The 12,863-nt window shown below is 40.3% G+C and overlaps 1 protein-coding gene across 1 annotated transcript; it reads right to left on the reverse strand.

The window, feature by feature from the left end:
• Window positions 1-5,451: 5,451 nt before the first annotated feature.
• Window positions 5,452-6,999, reverse strand: LOC113839112 (elongin-A3-like). The gene is made up of 2 exons (XM_035449134.1): window positions 6,162-6,999; window positions 5,452-6,068 (listed from the first exon to the last, which is right to left on the reverse strand). Exons 1-2 carry the CDS (start codon window positions 6,997-6,999, stop codon window positions 5,452-5,454), a joined length of 1,455 nt encoding a protein of 484 aa, XP_035305025.1.
• Between the last annotated feature and the right edge of the window lie 5,864 nt (window positions 7,000-12,863).

A 12,863-nucleotide genomic window follows, 5' to 3' on the forward strand; every position in this document is an offset into this window, starting at 1 on the left:
GATTGGTTTGCCTTTATATTTTACTAGGTCTTTTTCCTTTGCTGCTCTTAACATTTTCTCTTTATTCTGTAGATTTGGTGCTTCGATTATTATGTGTCGGGGGGACTTCTTTTTGTGGTCCAGTCTGTTTTGTGTCCTGTAATCTTCTTGTACTTTCATAGGCATATTCTTCTGTAGGTTGGGGAAGTTTTCTTCTATGATTTTGTTGAATATGTTTTCTGTACCTTTGAGCAGTGTTTCTTCACCTTCTTCTGTATCTATTATTCTTATGTTTGGTCTTTTCACGGTGCCCCATATTTCTTAGATATTTTGTGGTAAGGATTTGTTTGACTTGAGGTTTTCTTTGGTTGATCAATGAATATCTTCTAGTGAGTCTTCAGTAGCTGAGATTCTCTTTCCCATCTCTTGAATTCTATTGCTTATACCCACATCTTTAGTTCATGATCATTATCCAGCCTTTCCATTTCCAGCATTGCCTCATTCTGTGTTTTCTTTATTGTGTCTATTTCATCTTTCATGCTTTGAACTGTTTCACCTTGTTTGGAAGTTTTTTCTTGGGTTTCTTTAGATTCTTTAAGAGATTTGTTTATTTCTTGAATTTTTTGGTTTGTCTTTTCCTCCATTTCATGTACTTTTTTGCTTGTTTTTTCTTCTATTTCTTTAATGGATTTTCTTATTTCCTCTTTAAAGGTCTCTATCATCTTGCCGAGAGAAATTTTGAGGTCCTTCTCATCTTCTTGCTCTGTGTCGGCTTTTCAGATCTTGCTGGAGTGGAGTCCCTAGATTCTGGTGGTGTCATATTGGTCTTTCTGTTTTTGAGTGAAATCTTATTCTGTCTTCTTCCCATATCTTCTTCTAGTGGGTTCAGGTTGGGTCTCTCTATCTCCTCTTGTGACCCAGTGGTGTGTGGGGGCCAGGAATTCAATGTTCACAACTCTGGATGGTCTTGCCTCTTCTGGTAGTCTCCTCACTCATTGTGGATCGGTTGGCAGAAAGGGATGGAAGAGTCGGGTGTTTCCAGATTCAGGGAGCTTCTCCTTGTCTGCGCGTGTCTACCCCAAGCATGCACAGGCCCGTGTATGTCAGGGTGAATGGTGGTTTGGATGGGGGTTGGGTAAGTGCAGAGGCTCACTCACCTCATATGTGGGTTGGTCAGCGGAAAGGGATGGAAGAGTGGGGTGCTCCTATCTGTCTGGGCATGTCTATTCTAAGCAGGCAGGCACAGGCCCGGGGAGGGTGAGGGGAGGTGGGGTGAATGATGCTTTGGGCAGGTGGTTGGGTAAGGACATAGGCTCACTCACCTCATTTGTGGGTCAGTAGGCAGAAAGACCTTCCATGTCTTTAATGGATTTTCTCATATCCTTTTTAAGGAACTCTATCATATTCATGTTATCTTTAAGGTCATTCTTTTCTGCTTCATCCTCTTTGGGATGATGAGGTCTTTGAGGTATAGAGACCCTAAATTCTGGTGGTGTCATTTTTTTCTGGTTCTGAATTTGTTTTTGTATTGTCTTCTTCCAATCCCTTCTACCAGTGGGTAAAGTTTGAGTTTCTTCCTCCTGGTGGGTAGGGTTCCAAGGTTCCTTTCTGGTGGGTGCAAGCAGCACCAATAATCTGATGGCTCTCCTCTTCCCATATTGTAGGCGAGATTAGTACTGGGATATTGGAAGACACTGGATGGGCTTTTCTGCTGGGAAAAGTTCCCCTATGTCCCAGCCCCAATCCTCAGGAGGCTAAAATGAGGGTACCAGAGGCCGACTGGAAACAGGCCCAAGCTTACCTTCCTTCCATGTGTGGAGGTGGGACCAGGATACCAGGAGGCTCTTTTTCACATTCCTCAGATTTCAGGAGGCCCCAAGCAGGGCACCAGCAAATAAGTTGTTTATGTTATTCAATTATTTATTCTTTCCTCCATTTCTCTTCAGAGTGATCAAGTTTATTTTACAAAGATCTCTTCTAAGCATAAACTTCTTTCATTTGGGAATTTACATTAGTCTTTTTTCAGGACACTGTTCAAGGAAACCTTTTGTGGCAAGGGACTACAAAGGAATCAGCTTGGCTGCATGGAGTAGTGTCTAGAAAATTTTGTTAAAAACTCATAGAAATGTAAAAAAGTAAACAGTGAAGACAGATTGTAGCTCTGTCCCATGGTAGTAAAGTGTTTGCCACTGACTTAGCTCCTAAGAAGTAGTAGACATAGGTCTTGAGGCTTGCTTGGTAATTTAGTTTGGACTCAATGTATTCCAGCAGAACTTTACACTGCTTTAAGCATGATTCCACCATTTTCTAACTTCCCCCTACTTCTTATGTATAATCTCTCCTCTCACTTGCAGTAGATTTCAGAACATGGACTGTGGGGAGTGATAGACCCAAGATGGCACCTGGCTGGATGCCAGGGAGACTGAGCTTAGCTGTAAACAAGCCTTATTTGGAAGCATTTAGTGGATCTGGTCTGCCTCCTCCAGCTGTGATCTATCCGGGATCACCAGGTGGCATGAGCTAATTGGGTATTGAGCTTGCTTTTAGGGGCTTTGGGGGGCTGGGAGAGAGAGAGGCTAATGTACAAGGTTCCTAAATAAACCACTTGAAGAAGAGTCATGGTCGGGTTTTTCTTGCTGGTGGAGATAGATGGGACAATACACAAAATTGAAAGTCAGAATGGCTTTTGAGTCAGCTCTCATGGAATAAGAATTCTTAGTAATTTTAATGAATGCGAATGGACATGCAAACATAGTCTAAATTAAAATTTCCTGAAAAATTATCAATTCCTTGGGTACATCTCAACTAAATTTGGCTAGAGAATAAGAGGTAACATATACTTTGGGCTAGTTTTTAAATTCAATCTTTCTTTACTAATTTTAGATCATAAAAACATCAAACTGTCAAATCAATATTCAGGATAAAGTTGAACCCTATAATTCCTATTTTAACCATTATGAAATTGCAGGAAAATAAAAATATAGACAAGTGAGACACAATAGCAACTCTGAAAAACAAACAATATGCTTCTGTCAATTGGTTTTTATGAAGCCCCTCAAAAACATATTATTTCAAAATAAAGTGAGAGAAAAGGATTATCTACATGAAGAAGCATAGTATTAGATACTTATATCTGAGCACTTAAAAATATCAGTTCTAAATTCTTTAGATACTGAAAATACAATTATGATGAACCCTCCAAAATGCAGATTGACTGAATGGAAGTTGGTGCCTTTGGTGAGTTGGAATGTTGCAGATTCAGGACTAAATTGTCTCTGGCTTTCTGTAATCCAGTTAGTATCCATTTATTGTCTGCCTCTATATCTGGCCTAACGTCTTTTAAAATATCAAGCCATATCTTTGAAATATATCCTTTGTAGACTATTAGTTCCTACCAATCTAAAAGCTAAGAATGGCATGTGAAACTACTGAATAATTGTCCTTGCTTTAATAATAATCTATGATTCCCACCAATGTAGTAGGTGAATGAAAGGTCTTATAAATGTTTCCATGGTGGAAAATGTCAATTGGAAAATCTTGAATTCATATTACTGGGCCACAGGCATAGATTCTGTGTTGATAATTTGAAACTTTCTTAGTCCTTTTGAGTTAAACGCTGTTTTTATCATCTACAGATTTGACTCCTAATTTTGGGGACCGGTTATGACACACATTCACTAATGGAGGCACAAGGTGGGCCTACAATATGTGTGGCTTTCTATCATGGACATTAAGAGTGTCCTGGGGACCTAAATTAGTCCTGTTTCTCTTGATGTTCCATTCATTTATCCTCACATGATTTTGGATATCCCTTCATTTGTTTCAGAACCATTGGTCAGAGAAATTATTTTCAGCATACTTATTGGCATTTGGATTTATCTCTTCCTATCACTCCAACATATAATCCTCTATGTGCTTCCTGTCTTATTTCCAACCTTCTCCAATGTTGCCCATTTTAGGGTATAAATTCTTCAAGTATATGATACTTAACATGCCAAAGATAACATACTCATATTCCTTCTAACTAAACAGGTTGAGAAGTAAATCACAGAAAGTGAAACCACTTAATGGGAAAGCCCAAGACAACATATCTCACTCCAGGACATAAAAGAAACTTGTTGGCTCCATTAGAAAGACACACATAATGGGTGGTCATCCAATATCTTCAGACATTTCACATCCCTCTAATGGTGTGAGATAAATCCACTCTTTATACAAGAAACACATTGAATGTGAGAACATACAGAGCTACTCTTATGAACACAATATATGTGTTGGAAGAAATAGAGACACATTCAGGTAACATAAAATGCTGCAATTTTCAAAGTGGGAAAAAATCCAATGGCATCTTAAAATTTGAAGGGAAATAGATGGATCTAGTTGAAACCATGGTGAGTGAAGTAACCCAGTTCCAAACAGAAAAAAAAATATGTACTCACTCATATATAGATTTTAAATCTAGAGCAAATAATTGGCAGCCTACATTCCACACCTCCAGAGAAGCTAGGACAAAAGGAGGACCCGAAGAGAGACATACATGGTCCCCTCCAAGAAGGGGAAAGGGACAAGTTCTCCTGAAAAAATGGTGAGCTTGGAGAGGGGAGGGAGAGCTAGAAGAAAGAGAAGGGGAGAAGTGGAATGAGGATGAGGACATGAGGAAACAGGAAGGTCTAGTCAGGGGAAAAATAGAGGAGAGCAGGAAAAGTGATATCATGATAGAGGGAGCCATTCTAAGTTTAAAGAGAATTCTGGAATTAGGGAAATGTCCAAGACCTACAAGGTTGACCTCAAACTAACAATATAAGCAACACTCAAGAGGTTATCTTACATGCCCTTCTGAAATAATGAGATAGATATCTACCTTATATGCCATCCTACTGCCTTCGTCCAGTAGCTGATGCAAGTAGACACAGACAACCACAGCTAAAAATGAGCTGAACTCTGGAATCCAATTGCAGAGAAGGAGGAGAGATGAGCAAATGGGTCAAGACCAGGCTGGAAAAACCCACAGTAACAGGTAACCTGAACAAGTGGTTGCTCGTGGTAACCAGACTGATAGCTGGGAAACCAGCATAGGGTGTTCCAGATACCCTGAAAGAGGAAGTCATTTTGGAGGTATAGACAAATATAGGTACCTATTTATCTATATTTCACTATGCTGTGATATATGTACAATTATCCATCTATTATATCTAATTAACAGTAGCAACTCTACATAAACCAATGCATCTATGCGTCCCTTAAAGTCACTTTCTACATATTTTCATGCATATAAAATGTATGTGTATATGTCCAAGTCTCCTTATATACAAGTAGGAAGTCATTTGTACATAAAACAGAGGGTCCAAGTGCTAAATCTCTCTTGGTGTTCTTTGTATTCCTTCAGTCCTGCATTCTCAAAGGTGCCAGCAATCCCAGGACAGAGAGCATGTTTGTTTTGTCGGTTTTGTCGTTTGGTGGGGCGGGGTCGATTCACTTTCTAGCCCACCTATTCTTGTAATCCTTGAAGGCCTTGACCATGAGCGGGGCAGGTTTCTTAGCCTGGGTCTTGTGGCTGTCATTGCTGCTGACACCCAAGAGCTGGCAGGAAGCCTTTGGCAGATATCCATGGCCAGATTTTTCTGGGAGTCTGTGCACATTCTCGGGGGAAACCTCCCCTCTGGGTCCAGAGTCTGCATGTTGGCTTGGGCTTCTGGCCTGAGCATCGAAATCGATCAGCTTGGTTTGGTGGAGATGATGATTCTTGGCTTGTGAGCTCTGGATGCTGGCACACAGGGTTGTTAGCTGCAGGGACTCTTGCATCCTGAGGAGTTTCTGGGTCTCAGTCTGGGTGACAGTTTGGTTAGCAGTTTTGATCTGGGTTCGGGGGCAGTCCTCCTCGTGCTCACTCCACAGTGGATCTTCCTCCAGAACAGGTTGGCCGTGATTTTCCCCTGTAGATTGAGGCTTAGCCTGGCGTCCTATGTTTGAAATATGTGGGAGATGTCTAGCAGGTCTGCTACCAGAATACGCTGACGTTTTGAAGGTTTTCCTGCATGTCCATGTTGCTGCTTCTTGGTCAGTGTGCAAGTCAGAGTTCTCAGGTCCATCTGGCGGGGAGCATGTTGGGAGATTTGTGGTGATCTCTGGAAAGGAACTGGCAGCCAGGAGGAGATTCAGATTCTTTCATTTTTGAGACTTGCCTGGAGGCATCTTTGCTCTTGGGGTATGGGCCTCAGGTTTCTGGGTGCTTTTCTTCTTCCTCTTGTGAGGAGGCAGCGCTGAGGAAGATGAATTGCAATCATATTTGAGCCAAGCCTCAAAAGAACCGGGAGGGTAGTCTTCCGGCGTCCAGGGCCCTGGTCTCTTTGCCCTCAGTGGAGACAAGGGCTGTTTAGCTGGTCCAGGCTCTGGCTTGCTGGAGAGGGTCTTCAACCCTTCAAGAGTCCAGGACTCACCCACAGTTCCTTGCGGATTATCTACTCTCACCAGGCTCTCTGTGTCTAGCTGATTATCCCAGAATGACCCTCTATGTGTCCTTCTTCCTGCTGGCTCCGCCTTTGGTCTGTGAGTTGCTATTTGCTTGGAGCTTGTGTCCATGCTCTGATTCGTTCTGGGCTGTGGGCTGCTACTACTGACTTCGAGCACCTGGCTCCCATCTTCTCCGTGTCCCGAGGAATCAGGATTCTGTGGCTTGTCTTCTGGAGAGTTGCTGGGAATCTCTGCCTTTGGGCTCCTATGGAAGGCAAAGTCCTGCTGGGTCCCAGGCTCGGGCTGGGATCCAAACTTGGACCTCTCTGACCATCGGGCTGCAAACTCCTTGGCAAAGGGAACCAGGAGCTGCTGTTTCTTCAAGCGCTTGATAGTCTGCCTGAAGCCAATCTCCTCCAGGGTTTTACACAGAATGGACAGTGAAGAGAGTTTCTTCAGGGTTTTGTATAGCTGTCTGGGCTCTGTCTCCATGCACAGGCGCTCTCGTAGCTTCTTCAGGGCTTCTAAAGCGTGTTTTATGTAAAGCCTATAGAAGTAAGACTGGGTCATAATTTCATACTTGCTTTGCTTTATGCATTTGAAATGTTCCCATTAATCTGTATATTTAACGTTTTGTAAAATTATATAAGTGTTTTCTTCATTTTTCTTTTATAGTAATACTTGTTTTCAGTAATACTTCTTTCATTTATCAGTGTCCAAATCCTTCAATTCAATAAATTTACAAAGAAGTCCTCCTAGAATAAACTTTTTCTTTTATAATTTGAATTCTTTCTCATCTTCACATTGGTCATAAAACATTTAATGATAATGGAATTACTTTCAGGTGCATACCATTTCTTTGGGTTTTCTGTCAAGTTTACTTCTTGAATCATAGAAATTTGAAACATAAAGAAAATATACAGTTTGTAGCCTCTATGCATAATTAATGGTTTGCCTCAGATTGATCTGAAGTGAGTGAACTGTGACTGTCTTTGTGTCTCAGGAATCACTTTAGCCCCTATATTGATGTGTATACCCATACACAAGAGCTTCTTTTCAGGGTTAATAATGGAAGCCTCTGTATTGATAAATTCAGAGACTCATGACTCACAAAGATTCAGAGAATAAATATTGGTTGAGTTCCCAGGCCTACAAAAGACATTTATACCACTCCATCAAGGTTGAAGAAATATTGAAGGGGTCAGAAGGATTCGACTCCTGGGAGACAGGGGAATGGCACACCACAACTATTGCAATCATAATCTAACAACAATGATTACTTGGAGTTCACATTCAGAAGATTGGCCTTTTTTGCACAATAAATAATAGCCCAGAGATAGATATTGGGGTTCAAGCCTCCACCTTAAGATCAGAAAAGCAAAGCAGCCAAGCAAGTAGATCTTACCTCTATCCTGCTGAAATGACAATCCTGTCTCCAGGAATCCTCAGAGGCAAAGGCTCTCAGTTCCTGTCTCCTCCTCCTTATATTCCTCTCTCCACCCAGCCATATCCTGCTGTCTCCACCTCCCAAGTGCCAGGATTAAAGGCAAGAACTCTGTTACTACTTTAGACTAATTCAATTTGTATAACCCTGGATTTTTTGAAATCAGAGATATCCATCTGCCTTTGTTTACTGAGTCCTGTGATTAAAGGTGTATGCCAACACTGCCTTGATTGTATGGCAAAAGGGTATGGCTGCTTTGCTATTTTGATCTCCACTGGCTTAAAAAATTCATAAACAATGTATCACCACAGGTTTGTCAACAATTAGTCTGTGGTTTGAGGGAGGGACCATGAGACACTACATCTTACTGCTGAATTACTGGCTAGTACTAGGTTTGCAGAATGGGAAGATGGTCTTCAGTCTTGTGTGATCTCATTGTTAACGCCATGAGGTTCCAATGTACAGTTCTAAATCTGTGGTTGCCTAGATGGGCCTGGCTAAACACAGTGGGATGCAAACAATTGCCAATGAAAAACAACAAAAAACAATTCTCAAATTAATTATCTTAATAAATCCATTGTATTATTGTTTTGTCAAGTCCTGTGGTCTTATATGATTTATTATTTATTAAAGCCTCTATAAATCAAAGTAGAAAAGCAGCCACATTCTTTCCCAGGCAGTGTTGGCACACACCTTAATCACAGAACTCAGTAAACAAAGATTGGTGGATCTCTCTGATTTCAGGCCAACCAGGGCTATAGAAAATTGAATTAGTCTAAAGAAGTAACTGGTTCATGCCTTTAATCCCAGCAGTTGGGAGGTGGAGACCAGAGGATATGGCTAAGTGGAGAGAGGAATATAAAGAGGAGGAGAAAGGAACTGAAATTCCTGGCCCGATTATTTGGATATGCATATACATCTGTGTGAGGGAACAGCTTGTTGAAAGAGAAGGTAGGAGCTGCCCACCAGGTGATGGGGCAGGGCTGCTATGACCCGTAAGCCCAGCAAGGAAAAGCTCTTGACTTAATGACACTCATTTCAGAAGCCTTGCTCTCCTTATATTAACTGCAAAAAAGTGGAAGAAGGAGTTCCATCACTTTCTTCTTCACGCTGTGTGAAAAGGTTAAATACATGGCATGCACCCCTAGACTGGATGTCCCCACTGGTGAGCTTGATCTCTCTAGAAGAGACAGAATGACTCACGGGGGTTCACAGATGGAAGGGATTACCACCTTTAAGGGAGGCAGTGGTCTGGCAGCCATGGGGGTCTTTTCGGAGCAGTAGGGCCATGAGACAGGGGTGGGGCAGGAAGGGGACAGTGTGGCTGAGAGACCTGCATCCTGAATGGCGGGCCGAAGAAAAGCAACCAGGGAGGTTGATTTGCCAGGAGGTATTGCACCACCACCATCCTTAAAGAAAGCAGAGCCAGCAGAGCAGTGGTGAGGCAGAGAGGCAGCTAACATGCAGGACAGCCCACAAGCTCTGTCCTCTACCCCCAGAGAGCCAGCTATTTCCCAAGGCAAGGTCTATTCCAGTCAACCCTGCTTCTTTTCGGGTGCACCATCGGGTCCTCGACAGTGGAGATGGATGCCACCTGCCGCCCAGAAGCCCTGCAGAAGCTGAGCGAGCACCTGTGCATAGAGACAGAGCCAAGGCAGCTCTACAAAACCCTGAAGAAACTCACTTCCTGGTCACACTGAGCAGGGTTTTGTTTCAACACCAACAGAGATTTAGCACTTTGAACCCTCTGTTTTATGTACAATTGATTTCCTACTCATCTGTATAGATATCTGGAGCTATATACATAGTTTTATGTTCATGCAAATATTTAGAAAGAGACTTTAAGAGATAAACAGATTGGATTATATAGAATTGCTAGTGGATGTTACGTAGAGATAGTAGATTAGATAAATGTATATACATGGCAGCAGATTAAAATATAGACAAAGAGGTATCTAGATTTATAAATACATTAATACACAGTTGACACATAAATATTTGAACTTCGAGGACATTAAAAGTAAAATATATGCTTATAAATGTGTGCGTGTTTAATTAAGTTGAAAAACACAGGAGGAGTGTAAAAAGGGTTCAATATAACCCAGATGTTCTACTTAATTAGAGAAAGACAAGAGAAACTGTAACGATAACTCTTACCTCCAGCTGCTTGGGTTCTGCTACAACTTTAGGGCCACAAAATAAAACACACAGTCTTATATAAATGATAAAGCTACAGGCCAATGACTAAGATTTCTTACTTGCTTGCTCTGTCTTAATTATCAACCATTACTATTAATCTATATATCTTATAAAGAATTATCGAGGATCTGATTTTTCTGTGGTGCACCCAATTTCATGTTCAGCTAGGTTCTTGTACTTTCATTGGCATGTTATTCTTTAGGTTGGGAAATTTTTCTTCTATGATTTTGTTAAATATGCTTTCTGCACTTTTGAGGTCGGTTTTTTCATCTTGTTGTATACCTCTTATTCTTATGATTGCTCTTTTCATGGTGTCCAGCATTTCCTGGCTATTTTGTGTTAGGGATTTGTTGGACATAAGATTTTCTTTGGTTGATGAATCTATTTCTCCTAGTTTATTTTCAATGCCTGAGATTCTCTCCTCCAGCTCTTGTATTCTGTAGGTGTACTTCCATCTGTATTTCCTAGTAGTTTACCCAGCTTTTCTATATCCAGAATTCCCTCATCATCCATTTTCTTTATTGACTCTATTTCAGTTTTAAAGTCAAGAATTGTTTCTTTCATCTGTTTGATTTGTTTGTTTGTTTTACTTGTCTTTCTTTAAGAGATTTTTTGATTTCTTGGCCTTTTTGAATTTTTTCCTTCCATATCTTTAATGGATTTTCTGTATCCCTTTTAAGGACCTCTATCATTTTCATGAAGTTGGCTTTAAGGACATCCTCTTCTGCTTCATCCTCATTGGGATAATCAGGTCTAAGTGGTATAGAGACCCTAAATTCTGGTGGTGTCATATTGTTTTTTTTTCTGTTTTTGAATTTGTTTTTGGATTGTCTTCTTCGCATCCCTTCTCCCAGTGGGTGAAGTTCGAGATTCTTCCTCCTCGTTCGTAGGGTTTCAAGGTTCCTTTCTGGTGGGTGCAAGCAGGTCCAATAATCTGAGGACTCTCCACTTCCCTTGTTGTAGGCAGGACTAGTCCTGGGATATTGGCAGACACTGGATGGGCTTTTATGCTGGGACAAATTCCCCCATGTCCCAGCCCCAATCCTCAGGATGCTAAAATGAGGGCACCCGAAGGCCAATTGGAAACAGGCCCAAGCTTACATCCTTCCATGTGTGGAGGCAGGACCAGGATGCCAGCAGGCTGTGGATCAAAGAACTCAGATTTCAGTAGGCTCTAAACATGTCATCAGCAAATAAGTTGTTTATGTTATTCCAATTATTTATTCTTTCCTCCATTTCTCTTTAGAGTGATCAAGTTTATTTTACAAAGATCCCTTCCTAGCATAAACTTCTTTCATTTGGGAATTTATATTAGTTTTTCCAGGACACTGTTCAGAGAAGCCTTTTGTGGCAAGAGACTACAATGGAATCAGCTTGGCTGCCTGGAGTTGTGTCTAAAAAATTTTGTTAAAAACTCATAGAAATGTAAAAAATGAAACAGTGAAGGCAGATTGTAGCTCCCATGGTAGTAAAGTGTTTGCCACTGACTTAGCTCCTAAGAAGTAGTAGATATAGGTCTTGAGGCTTGCTTGGTAATTTAGTTTGGACTCAATGTGCTCCAGCAGAACTTTACACTGCTTTAAGCCTGATTCCACCATTTTCTAACTTCTCCCTACTTCTTATGTAAATCTCTCCCCACACTTGCCGTACATTTCAGAACATGGAAAATATTAAAAGTCAGAATGGATTTTGAGCCAACTATCAGGGAATGAGAATTCTTGGTAATTTTAATGAATGGGAATAGGCATGCAAACATACTCTAAATTAAAATTTCCTGAAAAATTATCAAATGCCTTGCATACCATCTCAACTAAAATTGGCTAGAGAATAAGAAATAACATATACTTAGATCTAGTTTTTAAATTCAATTATTCTTTTCTAATTTTAGACCATAAAAGACCTCAAACTGTCAAATCAACATTCAGGGTAAAATTGAACCATATAATTCCTATTAAACCATAATGAAATTGCAGGAAAATATAAATATAGACAAGTGAGACACAATAATAAATCTGAAAAACAAATAATAAACTTCTGTCAATTGGTTTTTATGAAGCCCCTCAAAAACATATTATTTCAAAATAAAGTGAGAGAAAATTGTGCATCTACATGAGAAGATATAAGTATTAGTAATAGATACTTATATTTGATCATTTAAAATAACAATTCTAAATTCTTTAAAAACTGAAAATACACTTATGATGAATCTTCCAAAATGCAGATTGACTGAATATAAGTTGGTGACATTGGAGAGTTGGAATATTGCAGATTCAGGACTAAATTGTCTCTGGCTTCCTTTAATCCAGTAAGTATGCATTTATTCTCTGCCTATATATCTGGCCTAATATCTTTTAAATTATCAAGCCATAACTTTGAAATATATTCTTTGTAGACTATTATTTCCTACCGATCTAAAAGCTAAGAATGGCATCTGAAACTACTGAATAATTTTCCTTGCTTTAATAATAATCTATGATTGCCACCAATGTAGTAGGTGAATGAAAGTTCTTATAACTGTTTCCATGGTGGAAAATGTCAATTGGAGAAACTTGAATTCCTATTCTTGGTCCTCATGGCTACAGCTTCCCCTACAATTCTGTGTACAGAATTGGTAATTTTCCTAAGTCCTTTTGAGTTAAATGCTGAGTTTTCATCCACAGATTTGACTCCTAAGTTTGTGGCCCCTGTATGACACACATTCATTAATGGAGGCTAAACTTGGGCACTGGTGTGGAAATTCTGTGTCCTACAATATGTGTGGCTTTCTATAATGGACATTACTGAGTGTCGT

The sequence above is a fragment of the Cricetulus griseus genome, chromosome 9 (assembly GCF_003668045.3).
Source record: "Cricetulus griseus strain 17A/GY chromosome 9, alternate assembly CriGri-PICRH-1.0, whole genome shotgun sequence".
Taxonomy (NCBI): Eukaryota; Metazoa; Chordata; class Mammalia; order Rodentia; family Cricetidae; genus Cricetulus; species Cricetulus griseus.

Coding starts and splice junctions, on each gene's coding strand:
- LOC113839112 (XM_035449134.1), bottom strand. CDS start 6,999: ATGACCCAGTCTTACTTCTATAGGCTTTACATAAAACACGCTTTAGAA. Junction 6,069..6,161: donor AAGAGCAAAGATGCCTCCAG/GCAAGTCTCAAA, acceptor GCTCCCCGCCAG/ATGGACCTGAGAACTCTGAC.